The 12,746-nt window shown below is 28.7% G+C and overlaps 2 protein-coding genes across 2 annotated transcripts; both read right to left on the reverse strand.

Moving 5' to 3' along the window:
- Positions 1 to 1,916: 1,916 nt before the first annotated feature.
- LOC130677186 (uncharacterized) lies at positions 1,917 to 5,638 on the reverse strand. The gene is made up of 2 exons (XM_057483832.1): positions 5,484 to 5,638; positions 1,917 to 3,632 (listed from the first exon to the last, which is right to left on the reverse strand). The coding sequence occupies exon 2, from the start codon at positions 3,552 to 3,554 to the stop codon at positions 2,097 to 2,099; it is 1,458 nt and encodes a 485-aa protein (XP_057339815.1). The 5' UTR covers positions 3,555 to 3,632; positions 5,484 to 5,638; the 3' UTR covers positions 1,917 to 2,096.
- A 1,284-nt stretch (positions 5,639 to 6,922) lies between these two features.
- Positions 6,923 to 11,300, reverse strand: LOC130677437 (putative leucine-rich repeat-containing protein DDB_G0290503). The gene is made up of 2 exons (XM_057484200.1): positions 10,891 to 11,300; positions 6,923 to 8,599 (listed from the first exon to the last, which is right to left on the reverse strand). The coding sequence occupies exon 2, from the start codon at positions 8,437 to 8,439 to the stop codon at positions 6,946 to 6,948; it is 1,494 nt and encodes a 497-aa protein (XP_057340183.1). The 5' UTR covers positions 8,440 to 8,599; positions 10,891 to 11,300; the 3' UTR covers positions 6,923 to 6,945.
- Between the last annotated feature and the right edge of the window lie 1,446 nt (positions 11,301 to 12,746).

Raw genomic sequence — 12,746 nt, forward strand, 5'->3', positions numbered from 1 at the left:
TTGATGACACTTCTTCCCGTTTATGGTCTATTTCATTAGTTTTTAAGATTCAACAAATTTTGATAATTGCTTTTCAAAATTGAATTCAAAATTTATATCGTCAAATCCCATGAATTTCAGTAGAAAAGGAACTATAAATACACCTTTATGTACCAAAGCAGTCCATACTTTTTTGAATAAATTGTCTATTTCTGCGAGATAGTGGACTAACTGCTGAGAGATCGCTGTAAGCTTAGCGTATTATTATTGATAACATTGGTGAGTGCAGAGATTCATTGCCAGGCATAGATGTCAGCAGCCCCTGACCAGATGACCCACGTTCAAGCCTATCAACCACCTCTTCCATGCGATCCTTTATACCAGCATTATCAGCCTGCAACTGAGCAGTTGTTTGTTTTAGATTTAATACCTCAGTACTGTACACCTCAAGTTTTTCATTAATACTGGGAATATCTCTAAGCAGCACACTGTGTTCCTGCAGAGTGTTCCCTTGGAGTGATTAAGTGGGACAAGTTGTTTAGACTTATTAACTCCCGATCGAGGGCGAGTGGCTTCAGTAAAGGGCAGGCTTATGACCAGTAGTTGGCTTGTACAAAACTTTGGGTAATATATTTCCCTTTGCATCAATCAATTCTTGAATAATTATCCAGGTATGCTCAATAGATAAAACTTATCTAGTATAGTACCGTCAGTCAAGAAAGACGATTCTTACTTAGTTGCAGACTTATTTATTTTATTTAAATTTAAGCCAATACATAAATTTTGTGCCAATAAACAACAAATTATATTTTTAACTGCATTATTACCGAGATCATGTCTTTAATTCCTATAACTGAGATTGAAATTAAAGAATTTAGTACATTGATAATTTAAAATTGCCGGTATACGGAGTCGTTTAAGACGTATATGGTTTCCTTAACAACGTTATCGCCAGAAAAAATCGCAGATGAATTGCATTTTGTAACAATTTGCAACTACAGACTAGGCCAATAAAACGTTCTGAACGGGCTTCCGCACATCAAAAATTTAAGGAAAACATCGTAAAGTGCTCTACGACTACATAGTCATTCTTACTATTTTTAGTTGTATATACTAAGATAGCAATAATGAACATATCTAGTTTAGGGAAAGTTTTTATTACTGTCAATTTAAAGTTAACGTAACTATAATTTGTATTGTAGTATTATGTTTTTCTATTATTTCAAAAATTATTTAAAGAAACATTAATGTCATAATGTAATTTGAAACATATTATTTCACACTCAAAAATGAAACTTGTCACTCTGTCGAATAACAGAGAATTACTCACGTTAGAATTGTTTTCGAGCTTGGAATATAATAATTCTGAAACGAGTTTCTTAGCAGGGACACTACAAAAGGTGGGCGCGATCTAGTGGCGAGCACCGAACTACTCCCGCTGCTGTTGCCTTGCTCTGGTGACTTCCCTCTTCTCCATGTATATCTGTTCTCCTAAGAAATTTATCCGTTAGTTTAAGCAACTACTCTGCTCAAATTTAGTAAAAATTCTTTAATTTTTTTCTCCGTGTACATAAAAATTGCACATGAAAAACTTGATGAATTTTCTTGTGCATGTTCTAAAATAGTATTTTACTTACCAGTAACTTTTTTATTAAAATTACCAGATTGTCTGATGACGGATATTTTCGGTACCATGAATTTTTTTATTTTTACGAAACAAAATAGATACTTACGTTAGTGAGTCCTTTCGCACAGACACATAACACGCGGACATCCATCCCGATATAGTCAGAATAGCTTCGTAGGACCTCAAATCGTCGACATCTGATGAAAACTTGATTTTCGAAACTCAGATCGAAACCAATAACTTACTTTTTTTTGAAAATTTTCAATTTTCGTAGCGGGAAGTTAAAAATAAAATTTTACAAAACTTGAGTTGTAATAAAAATTATTTAATAAATTGTAAATATCATTTAAATTCACATTTTTAAAAAGAAATTACAATATGTTTTTGAAATTAGTAAATAAATTGATTAATAATAAATGTTAAACACGAAAAATAAAAGTTCATTAATCTAAACAGTTTGATGGGTAAATAATTTTTTTTTTATATGAAATTAATAAACAACTATTATTTGATAACCCTCATAACAAATTGGTGTAGTACTTGATTGCCAATTAAATTGAGTTTTAAATAAGTCCCAAACTTTCCTTGTTTTTAATTTAGATCTCAATTTTTGCTGTAAATCTGATACTAATTTTTTCCACTTTATTTCATAAACTTGGCTGTCTCCATAATGAATAATTATTTTCGTAAATGTATTTATAATTTCTGATTCTGATAATCCATTATAGTTTGGAATTGGCATTTCTGGTGGAACAATAGGACGTAAGTTATATACGTCTTTCAATTTATCTTTGACAAAGTCAGTGATTTGTTCATATGGTTTATGTGTATTATTAATAACAAACTTAACTATTTCAGATAAATAAGTATAATGTAATTTAAAAAATTCATTTTTAGGAGAATCCCTATAGTCCACTAATAAGTTATGAATCATTTTTTCGATTTTTCTAACATTAAAAGTTTTCTTATAATACGAGTAATATAAACGGTCTGTAGAAATTTTTCCAGTATTTAGTCCTGATAAACGCGTATTTAAGTCAACGGTAAATCCAATTTTAAATATATTCTGTCTAGCGTATTGTATCGTTGTCGCAATATAAATATAGCCATCTGGATTTGGCATTTTAATATTGTCTAACACTGTCGCAATACTACTATTGATACGAATAGGTTCATTCAATTGAGTATTTTTTTCATTTAATTGAGTTTCCTTTTCATTCAATTGAGGTTCTATTTCATTAAATTTTTTTTTTAATTCCTGATTTTGTTTTAACAATTCTCTATTTTCATTTCGTAGTTTATGAATTTCTAACTTAGCAATATAATTTTTATAGCAATCAAATATTCTTTCTAATTTAATGTAATAATTTTTAACTTCTTTAGCCCTACAATTGTTTAGCAACATAATACAATATTTAAAATTATCAACGGTTAAAAAAATTGGCGATGATACATTTTTTTCAAATTCATTTGATGACACCTCTTCCCGTTTATGGTCTATTTCATTAGTTTTTAAAAATTCAACAAATTTTGATAATTGCTTGTCAAAATTAAATTCAAAATTTATATCATCAAATCCCATGAATTTCAGTAGAAGAGAATCAATATATACACGTTTCTTTTCCAAAGCAGTCCATAAAGTTATGAATAAATTGTCAATTTGTAAATCAAAATTTTTATCTTTTATTATAACAGCAACTTTTTCAATCCATTCATATTCCTCAATTAACTGAAGTTTTTTTTTAAATTGAACTACTCCAAGATATTTTTCATTTCTTTGAAGGATTGAATTCAATTCATCTCTTGTAATATAGTCTTTTTGAAATTTCCAGTGGGAATCTTTGTATGATAGATTAGTATGTTCACAAATATTTTTTAAACAATATTCGCCGTTTTCATTTTTTCCCACTAGAAAATCATTCTTAATGCCATTCGTAATGACATTCATGTTTAAATTTTCGACTTTGAATTTTTATATTTTAAAAATTTCTTCCAACAATAAACAGTTGAAATAGTTCTTCACTACCTGTAATATAATCAATATCGGATTAAATTATATTAGTTAATATGGATTTCTATACGCAGTTTTATAGTTCCATTAAGAAAACATGATACTATTTTAAAATGTACGGGCGGATCGTTGCTATTTTTTTCGAATCTTCCTCTAAATAAATATGAAACTTCTAAGAAGAAGAAAAAAACGATTCCGCTTACAGTAATATAAAAAGTAAAATATTTTTTCTCATTAAGTATAAATTTTGAACGAATATGATTCTTCTCGAGATAATAAAATAAATTTTTCTTGATTAAGATAACCGATAATCGCCCATAGATATTTTTAATTGTTATGCAGAAAAAAATAAACTTTAAAATTTAGTTTTTGAAATTGTAACTTAAAACCTATGTGTCAATATATAGGAAATTATGACATTCCAAACAATAAATTTTATAATACCATGTATATTGAAAAAAGTTCAACACGTCGAACTTCGAAATTTGAGACAATTTCGAACTTTTTTGAACTTTTGTAATACAATACAAATAGCAATATAAACATGAAAAATCATATGAGACAAAGAGGATTGACTTTTCAGGACGTGTCGCTAACAAAAAAAAACTCACATTTGAGTATCGAAATTTACAGAACTTTTCCGATAATTTTATTATAGAAGATCGAAAGTTTCAGAACTTTTTTGATGATTTTCACTATTGAAGCTTGAAATTTTGAGAATTTTATAAAAATATTTGATTCCGGAAATTTGAAAGAAGCTCGAATAAATTTCCTAAATGAACCATTAATTGGATTTCTCGAAAAAAGTTTTTCCCTGTCTTGTAGACCCAAAAATTAAAACCAAAAAATTCACAAAATTTTCGTCTCGGGCTTTTTCTTATGATTACGTTTCAACATTTTTTGGATAATGTTTATTAATAGAAGGTTTGAAATTTTTAGAACTTTCCCGATGATTTTTTTTATAGAAGTTCTAAAAACGTTAGAAATTTTTAGGACTCTTCCAGAACTTTTGTAATAAAAATCGACCAAAGTTCTGAAACAATTTCGAACTGTAATAAAAATTATCAAAAATATCGAACATTTATACCGATAAAAAATACAGTTCTGAAAAAATTTCGGACTTTTTTGGAACTATGATAGAAATTATTGGAAAAGACTTAAAAATTTCGATATTCGAATGTGATTTTTTTTTTTTAGCGACACGTCCCGAAATGTTGAGAACTCCGAATTTTTATGCTAATCTTCTTTATCTCATATGATTTTTAATGTTTTAATTGCTATTTGTATTGTTTTACAAAAGTTCGAAATTGTCTCAAATTTCGAAGTTCAACATGTCGAATTTTTTTTTTGTATACGAGAAGTGTCATATATTTTTAATATTTGTTACGATTTTTAAAGTTATTTTAGCAAGTAATTTTTCCTGCATAGACAATGAATATAACTATTTACGTTTTAATCATAAATAAAAGAATTATTATTTAGAATAATAGAATTTACTGATCACTTTATCATTATGCTACTTATCGTTTTTCAATTTATATCGTTCATCGTTTTCCGCGTATGAGTCACACAGTTACGTAAACACAGTGTCTAGTATAAATATTTTGTATCGAACATACGTTTTAATAAGACCGTATAGAAAAAGAAAAACTTTAATTAGTACATTAATTATTAAAACTAATCAATTATTTTAAATTTAAATTCTATTTTTTACTCTCGAAAAGCTCATAACGATATTTAAAATTAAGTCCCTGAAATTTTTTTAATTTTAGAAGGCAGTGAGCAAGCGTATTATTAAATTAAAAAAAAAATATTTTCCGCAAAAATGAACTCATTATTTTAGTAAAAAAAAAAGTTTTTACATACCATTCAATACAGTAGTCAATAGTTGATTTTTAGTTCTTAATGAGACACGATGATGAATTATACACGTTGAGTTTTCAATTTTAAATGAATGGACTAATGGCGTACATTACTCTGTATTAATCGCTTCAGTATCTCCCACCTCGTTGACGGAGATATTGCAATAAATGCGGACGAATGATTACACGCCAAAGGAAATCAAACGTCATTTTCCACCAATGACATTAATTTAGTTATTCCTCAGCAACAATTTTATTACAAAAATAAAAACATCTGCGTATTATAGCTCAAAGTCTTAGTTATTTAGCAGAGCTACTAAATTTAAAAAAAAAAAAAATTTCCATTTTTTTTTTTTTTTTACATTTTTACATTTTTTTTTCCTTTTTCTTTGCCTTACATTTACTGAGCAACTAACGCAAAAATGTAAGAAAAGTAAACAAAAAAAAATTTTTTTCATTTTGATTACACAATTAAAGGAACAAAACTTGTTCCTTTAATTGTTTTGCAAAACTTTTGTCAGTCAGCGCGAAAAAATGGTTTAATGGAGCAATTTGAAAATTTACAGGGGATTCTACGGTAACCGTGGCGCCGCTAAATGATCGTGAATTCTTGTAGAACTCGACGATATAAGACTTTCTTAACGGATAAAATTTTTCGATATCTCACGGAGAAAAATGTTGGCGCGAAACCTACCAATTGTTATTATGCTGTCGATCAAACTTGAAACAGGAATTGAAGTATCCAAAAAATTATTATGCTCATACGAAAAATTATTACACTCATACGAAAAATTATTATGCTGTATCACAATACTTACTACGCGCAAGAAACTTATCGATAAGCTTTAATAAAAATAACTTTCATACATTATTATAATTGTGATGCGGCATAATAATTTTTTATGAGCATACTAACTTGTTGGATGCTTTATTTTCTGTTTCAAGTTTGGTCGTGCATGTTCTAAAGTACTATTTTACTTACAAGAAACTTTTTTATTAAAATTACCAGATTGTATGATGACGGATATTTTCGGTACCGTGAATTTTTTTATTTTTACGAAACAAAATAGATACTTACCTTAGTGGGTCCTTTCGCACGGACACATAACACGCGGACATCCATCTCGAAATAGTCAGAATAGCTTCGTAGGACCTCAAATCGTCGACATCTGATGAAAACTTGATTTTCGAAACTCAGATCGAAACCAAAATTTATTTTTTTTTTTAATTTTCAATTTTTATAGCGGGAAGTTAAAAATAAAATTTTACAAAATTTGAGTTGTAATATAAATTGTTTAATAAATTGTAAATGTCATTTAAATTCACATTTTTAAAAAGAAATTAGGATAATATGTTTTTAAAATTAATAAATAAATTGATTAATAATTAATGTTAAACATGAAAAACTAAAAGTTCATTAATCTGAACAGTTTGATGGGTCAATAATTATTTTTTTTTATATGAAATTAATAAACAACTGTTGTTTCATGATCCCCACAATAAATTGGTGTATTTTTTGATTGCCAATTAAAGTGAGTTTTAAATAAATTCCAAACGACTCTGGATGGTAATTTAGATCTCAATTCTTTCTGTAAATCTGATACTAATTTTGTCCTCTTTATTTCATAAACTTCGCAGTCTCCATAATGAATAATTATTTTCGTCAATGTATTTACAATTTCTGATTCTGATAATCCATTATAGTCTGGAATTGGCATTTTTGGTGGAACAATAGGACGTAAGTTATATGCTTCTTTCACTTTATTTTCGACAAAGTCAGTAAAATATTCATCTGGTTTATTTGAATTATTAATAACAAACTTAACTATTTCAGATAAACAAGTATAATGTAATTTAAAAAATTCATTTTTAGAAGAATCCCTATAGTCCACTAATAAGTTATGAATCATTTGTTCGATTTTTCTAACATTAAAAGTTTTCTTATAATACGAGTAATATAAACGGTCTGTAGAAATTTTTCCAGTATTTAGTCCTGATAAACGCCTATTTAAGTCAACGGTAAATCCAATTTTAAATATATTCTGTCTAGCGTATTGTATCGTTGTCGCAATATAAATATAGCCATCTTGATTTGGCATTTTAATATCGTCTAAAACTATTCCATTACTACTATTGATATGAATAAGTTCATTCAATTGAGTATCTTTTTCATTTAACTGAGTTTCCTTTTCATTTAACTGAGTTTTTATTTCATTTAACTGAGTTTTTATTTCATTTAACTGAGTTATTTTTTCATTTAACTGAGTTTCTATTTCATTTAACTGAGTTTTTTTTTCATTGAAATGAGTTTTTTTTTTATGAAACTGAGTTTCTATTTCATTTAATTGTTCTCTTAATTCCTGATTATCGTTTCGTAGTTTTTGTTTTTCTAACTTAGCAATATTATTTTTGTAGCAATCGAATATTTTTCCGAAATTAGTGTAATACTTCTTGACTTTTTTTGCGCTACATTTGTTTAGCGACTTAATACAACTTTTAAAATTTCGAATGGTTTTATCACCTACTTTATTAGTTTCTAACAATTTAACAAATTTTGATAATTGCTTGTCAAAATTGAATTTACTATCAAATTCCATTGATTTCAGTATTAGGAAAGAAATAATATATTTACCGACTTGACTTTCAAAAGCAGTCCATACTTTTATGAATAATTTATCAATTTGTAAATCAAAATTATTATCTTTTATTATAACAGCCACTTTTTTAATCCATTTATTTTCCTCAAATAAATTAAGTTTTTCTTCAAAATCGTCTACTTTACCACGATCTTTATATTTTCGAAAGAAATAATTTAATTCACCTCTCGTAATGTATTTTTTTTTTTTAAATTCTCGGTAGAAACTATTGTATGGTAGTTTAGTATGTTTATAAATATTTTTTAAACAATAGTCGCCATTTTTATTTTTTTTCACTGGAAAATCGTTCAAAATGACTTCCATGTTTAGAGTTTAATTAAAATTATTTTCGATTATAAATTTTTATATTTTTTTTCAACAATTAATTTAGTAACTAAACAAATTGAATTCTTTAATTTGATAACAAAGTGCTTCGTTTTAGAATTATCCTTCCATAGATAAAACCGGTAGAGTTATTTATGACCTGCAACATTATCATTATCAGATTAAATTAGGGGCCGGAGGGGGGCGGGCAAAATGGGGTATCTCCAAAATTTTATGAAAATTAAAACAATAAAAATTTTTTTTTTTAAACATTCCAGAATTACTTTTGTAAATATAATGGAGCATTATTGAATTTTTTTTTTGTTAAACTTTTTCAAAAAACGGGTGTCAGTCGAAAAATGTCAATGACTTTTTTTTTATGATAAAAACTACACGAAGAAATTATTCTTTTTCTAAATACTATCGTGTTATAGTAATGCCGGACCATATTGACCACCTACCGGAAATTGAAATAAACACATGAAAAAATTGTTTTTCCATGTGTTTTTGTCAACTTCCGTTAAGTTGTCAATTTGGTCCGGCATTATTATAACACATAGTATTTTGAACAAGAAAACTTTCTCCGTGTATTAAAAAATATTCTTTCTTCACTTATATTCAATAATTATGTGAAATGCAATTCTTCTTTATGTAAATTACTTACAAAAAAATTTAATTTAATTAAATTTATTTAATTTCCAGAAATTTTTTTTTTTTTTCATCTTTGTAAGGGGGTACTCTATTTTGCCCGTAAAAATGAATTTTTAACTTCCCGCTAAGAAAATTGAAAATTTTCATAAATTCGGGAAGTTATTGGTTTCGGTCCGATTTGCAAAAACCGAATTTCTATCAGAATTTGACGTTTTGAGGTTCCAGGAAGCTACCCTGACTAATTTCACGATGATGTCCGAGTGTATGTATGTGTGTACGTACGCATGTATGTATGTAAATATTCATAACTCTTGAACGGATGAACCGATTTTAATCTTCGAGGTGTCATTCGACGCGGCTTGTTGATATCTTGAAGCTGTAAAAATTTGAACTTAATCGGTAGGGTGAATTCGGAGATATTTCAAAAATAAAATTTTTTCAAAAATGTTTTATTTGGATAACTTTTAATTTGCACGATGGATTGATTCCAAAATCTAATCAGCTCTAAAACTTTATAAGCCGCGTCAAATGCCACCTCAACCATCAAAATCGGTTTATTCGTTCAAGAGAAACCGTTGACGAAAAAATTCAAAAAAAAATTTTTTTTTGGTTTTTTTTTAAATTTCTCAAAAACGGCTGGATACATCAATTTTAAAAGTTAATCAGCTTTAAAACTTGATAAAACGCGTCGATTGCCGCCTCAACCATCAAAATCGGTTAATTCGTTCGCGAGATATCGTGGGAGAAAGAAATGCTAAAAAATGTTTTTTTAGAAAACAATAGTATGCAAAAGTATTTTCGAGTTCGAAGAGCTCGAAAATGTATTCACAATAATGTTTTCGAGCTCGAGAAGCTCGAAAACAGTGGGAAGTTTTGGGGCTGGCCTGCAGGGTTAACCGATAGACCGATTTTTTTTTAGGGGCAACTGAAAATTTTTTCTATTTACTTTGAATATTATATAAAAAAAACATTCAGTATGATCAATAAAACTTTCAATGTCGAAGAATGGATTTATGTACAACGGTATATAATTTTGACTTTCTTCAAATTATCAACAAGTATATCTTAAGCCCATCAGTTTTTATAGTTCGAAACAATAAAATTTAACTTGTGGGTTGTAAACTTTTAATGTATGTGAAAGAATTAACCTAAAGTATTACTGCTGCGCGGCTATATCTATATGGCAAGATAACGTATTTTATCATTTCAAACAATAAAATTTAACGACCAAGAGTAACTATTTTTTTTTCATATCAATATATTTTAGAGAATCACTTTTATAATTTTTCGCTTTCAATATTATTTTATTTATGAATTACCTTCTTTGATGCTGGTTTATGGTTCAAACAATAAAAATGAATTGAAAATCCGAATAAAATTTATCATTTATTTTTTTGCGTATACGGGCATATAATTGCTATTCTTTAAAATCTTATTTCTTTAGATAAATACCCTTGTAGGAAAAAAAATATTGACAACGGGGCCAGTCTTGGCACATTACTGGGCTACCGAGGCTCGGCCTCCCAAGGTTGAACGAGATCCGACCAACGTTCAAGTGACGAGTCTTGGTTTGCCAGTCTTGGGACAAGATTCAGCCAATGCTCAAGTGACAAGCCTTGGTTTGCCAGTCTTGGGCCAATGTTTAGCCAATACTCAAGTGACAAGCCTTGGTTTGCCAGTCTTGGGACAAGGTTCAGCCAATGCTCAAGTGACAAGCCTTGGCTTGCCAGTCTTGGGACAAGGTTCAGCCATCATACAAGTGACAAGCCTTACTTTACCAGTCTAAATAACAAATGGTACCTAAAAACTCCTGACTTTTGTGAACAGCGTAACAGCCTAGTGGATAAGACGCTTGCCTAGCAGTCATGAAGGACCAGGTTCGAGACCCAGCAAATGCAAAAAAAAAATTAGTTTCATCGATCCACCTGATTTCTCTGTATACAAATTTATTTCCATATGTTACCATCCCGCACATGTCTACTAATATTTTTTTTTTTTTTTTTTTTTCAATTTATTTTTAATAAGCATAGGTGCTTATTTAGCAACAGTCGTGGCACAAGTCTGGCAGCCAAGCTTGGGAGGAGGTTATCATTTCGAGACTAGGACTGGCTTGGGCCAAGCTTCAATTTAACTCTTGTCCCAAAGTTATGTAGAGTTGCGCCAGTCGTTTACCAAGCTTGGACCAATCACCGTTTCCTCTAAGGGTACTAAACTGCTAGGAAGAAAAAAAAGCATCCGCTCACAGTAATATTAGAATAAAATTTTTTTTTTCATTAAGTATAAATTTAAACGAATATAATTATTTTTAACATAAAAAAAACTCCTTGATTAAGATAATCGATAATCACCTATAAATATTTGCAGTTTTTATGAGTTATGAGTATGATTTCCAGTAAAAATATCTTGTATAATAATATCTATATTTCTAACGAAGTCTCCAAGAATTTGCAAATAATTGAATGTATCGAACATACATTTTAATAAGATCACATAGAAAAAGAAAAACTTTAATTAGTATATCAATTATTGAAACTAATGAATTTATTTAAATTTAAATTATATTTTAATTAAAAAAGAAAAAAGAAGTTTATTGAGTTAATAAAAATAAAAGTACATTCATAAGTTTAATATTTTCAAAATTTAAATGCCCAACGACACTAATACCATTTTTTACCCTCGAAAAGCTCATAACGATATTTTAAATCAAGGCTCTAAAAATTTTTTAATTTTATAAGACTCAGTAAAAACAACCGTATTATTAGATTTTAAAAAAGTATTTTCTAAAAATTAACTTACTATTTTAGTAAAAAAAAAAGTTATTACATACCATTCAACACAGTAGTTAATAGTTGATTTTTAGTTTTCAATCAGACACGATGATGAATTATTCACTCGAGTTTTAAATTTCAAATGAACGGACTTGTGGAGCGCATTACTCTATTTTGATAGTCTTAACATAACTCCCACTTCGTTGACCAAGATATTGCAAAAATAACGAGCCAATGATCAAACGGCAAATAAGGGAACCAAACGTCATTTCCACCAATGACATGAATCAATTGTTCCCCAGAAAAAATTTTATTACCGACATACAAACGATAAAAATACCCGAACATTACAGCTCAAGGTCTTAGTCATATAACACAGCTACTAACTTTACATCCTTTGACCTGCGTGAATTTGTCCGTATCGTTAATCCAGACGTCCACAAGATTGAACAACCTCTATCGATACTAAAAAGCTCTCACTCAATTCTATTTAATCTAATCGCCAGACATAACAATAAATATAAGAACTGAGTTAACGATAAAATACGAATCAACGCAAAAAAAATACGAAAATGTAACTCAAAAAATTTGAAAAACAGTTGACCCTGTAGCCAACTCCAAAGCTTCCCGCTGTTTTTGAGCTTGAAGAGCTTAAAAACTGCTGGACCAAAAATATATACATTTCGCGAAAAAAAGTAATTTTTGTCCGACGATATTTTCGGAACAAATCAACTGATTTGAATGTACTGAGTGGCGATCGAAAGGGCTCGCCAAGATTTAGAAGTGATTCAATTTTTGAGTTGATCGGTCGAGTAGTTTACAGTTTATAGACAGAATAAAAATCAGAAAAAAAAATTTTCAATTGGGATAGATGACTGGCTTTCATGA

The sequence above is a fragment of the Microplitis mediator genome, chromosome 11 (genome assembly GCF_029852145.1).
Source record: "Microplitis mediator isolate UGA2020A chromosome 11, iyMicMedi2.1, whole genome shotgun sequence".
NCBI lineage: Eukaryota > Metazoa > Arthropoda > Insecta > Hymenoptera > Braconidae > Microplitis > Microplitis mediator.

What these genes read in the sequence shown, in the direction of transcription:
- LOC130677437 (XM_057484200.1), bottom strand. Translation starts at nt 8,439, where the DNA reads ATGGAAGTCATTTTGAACGATTTTCCAGTGAAAAAAAATAAAAATGGC.
- LOC130677186 (XM_057483832.1), bottom strand. Translation starts at nt 3,554, where the DNA reads ATGAATGTCATTACGAATGGCATTAAGAATGATTTTCTAGTGGGAAAA.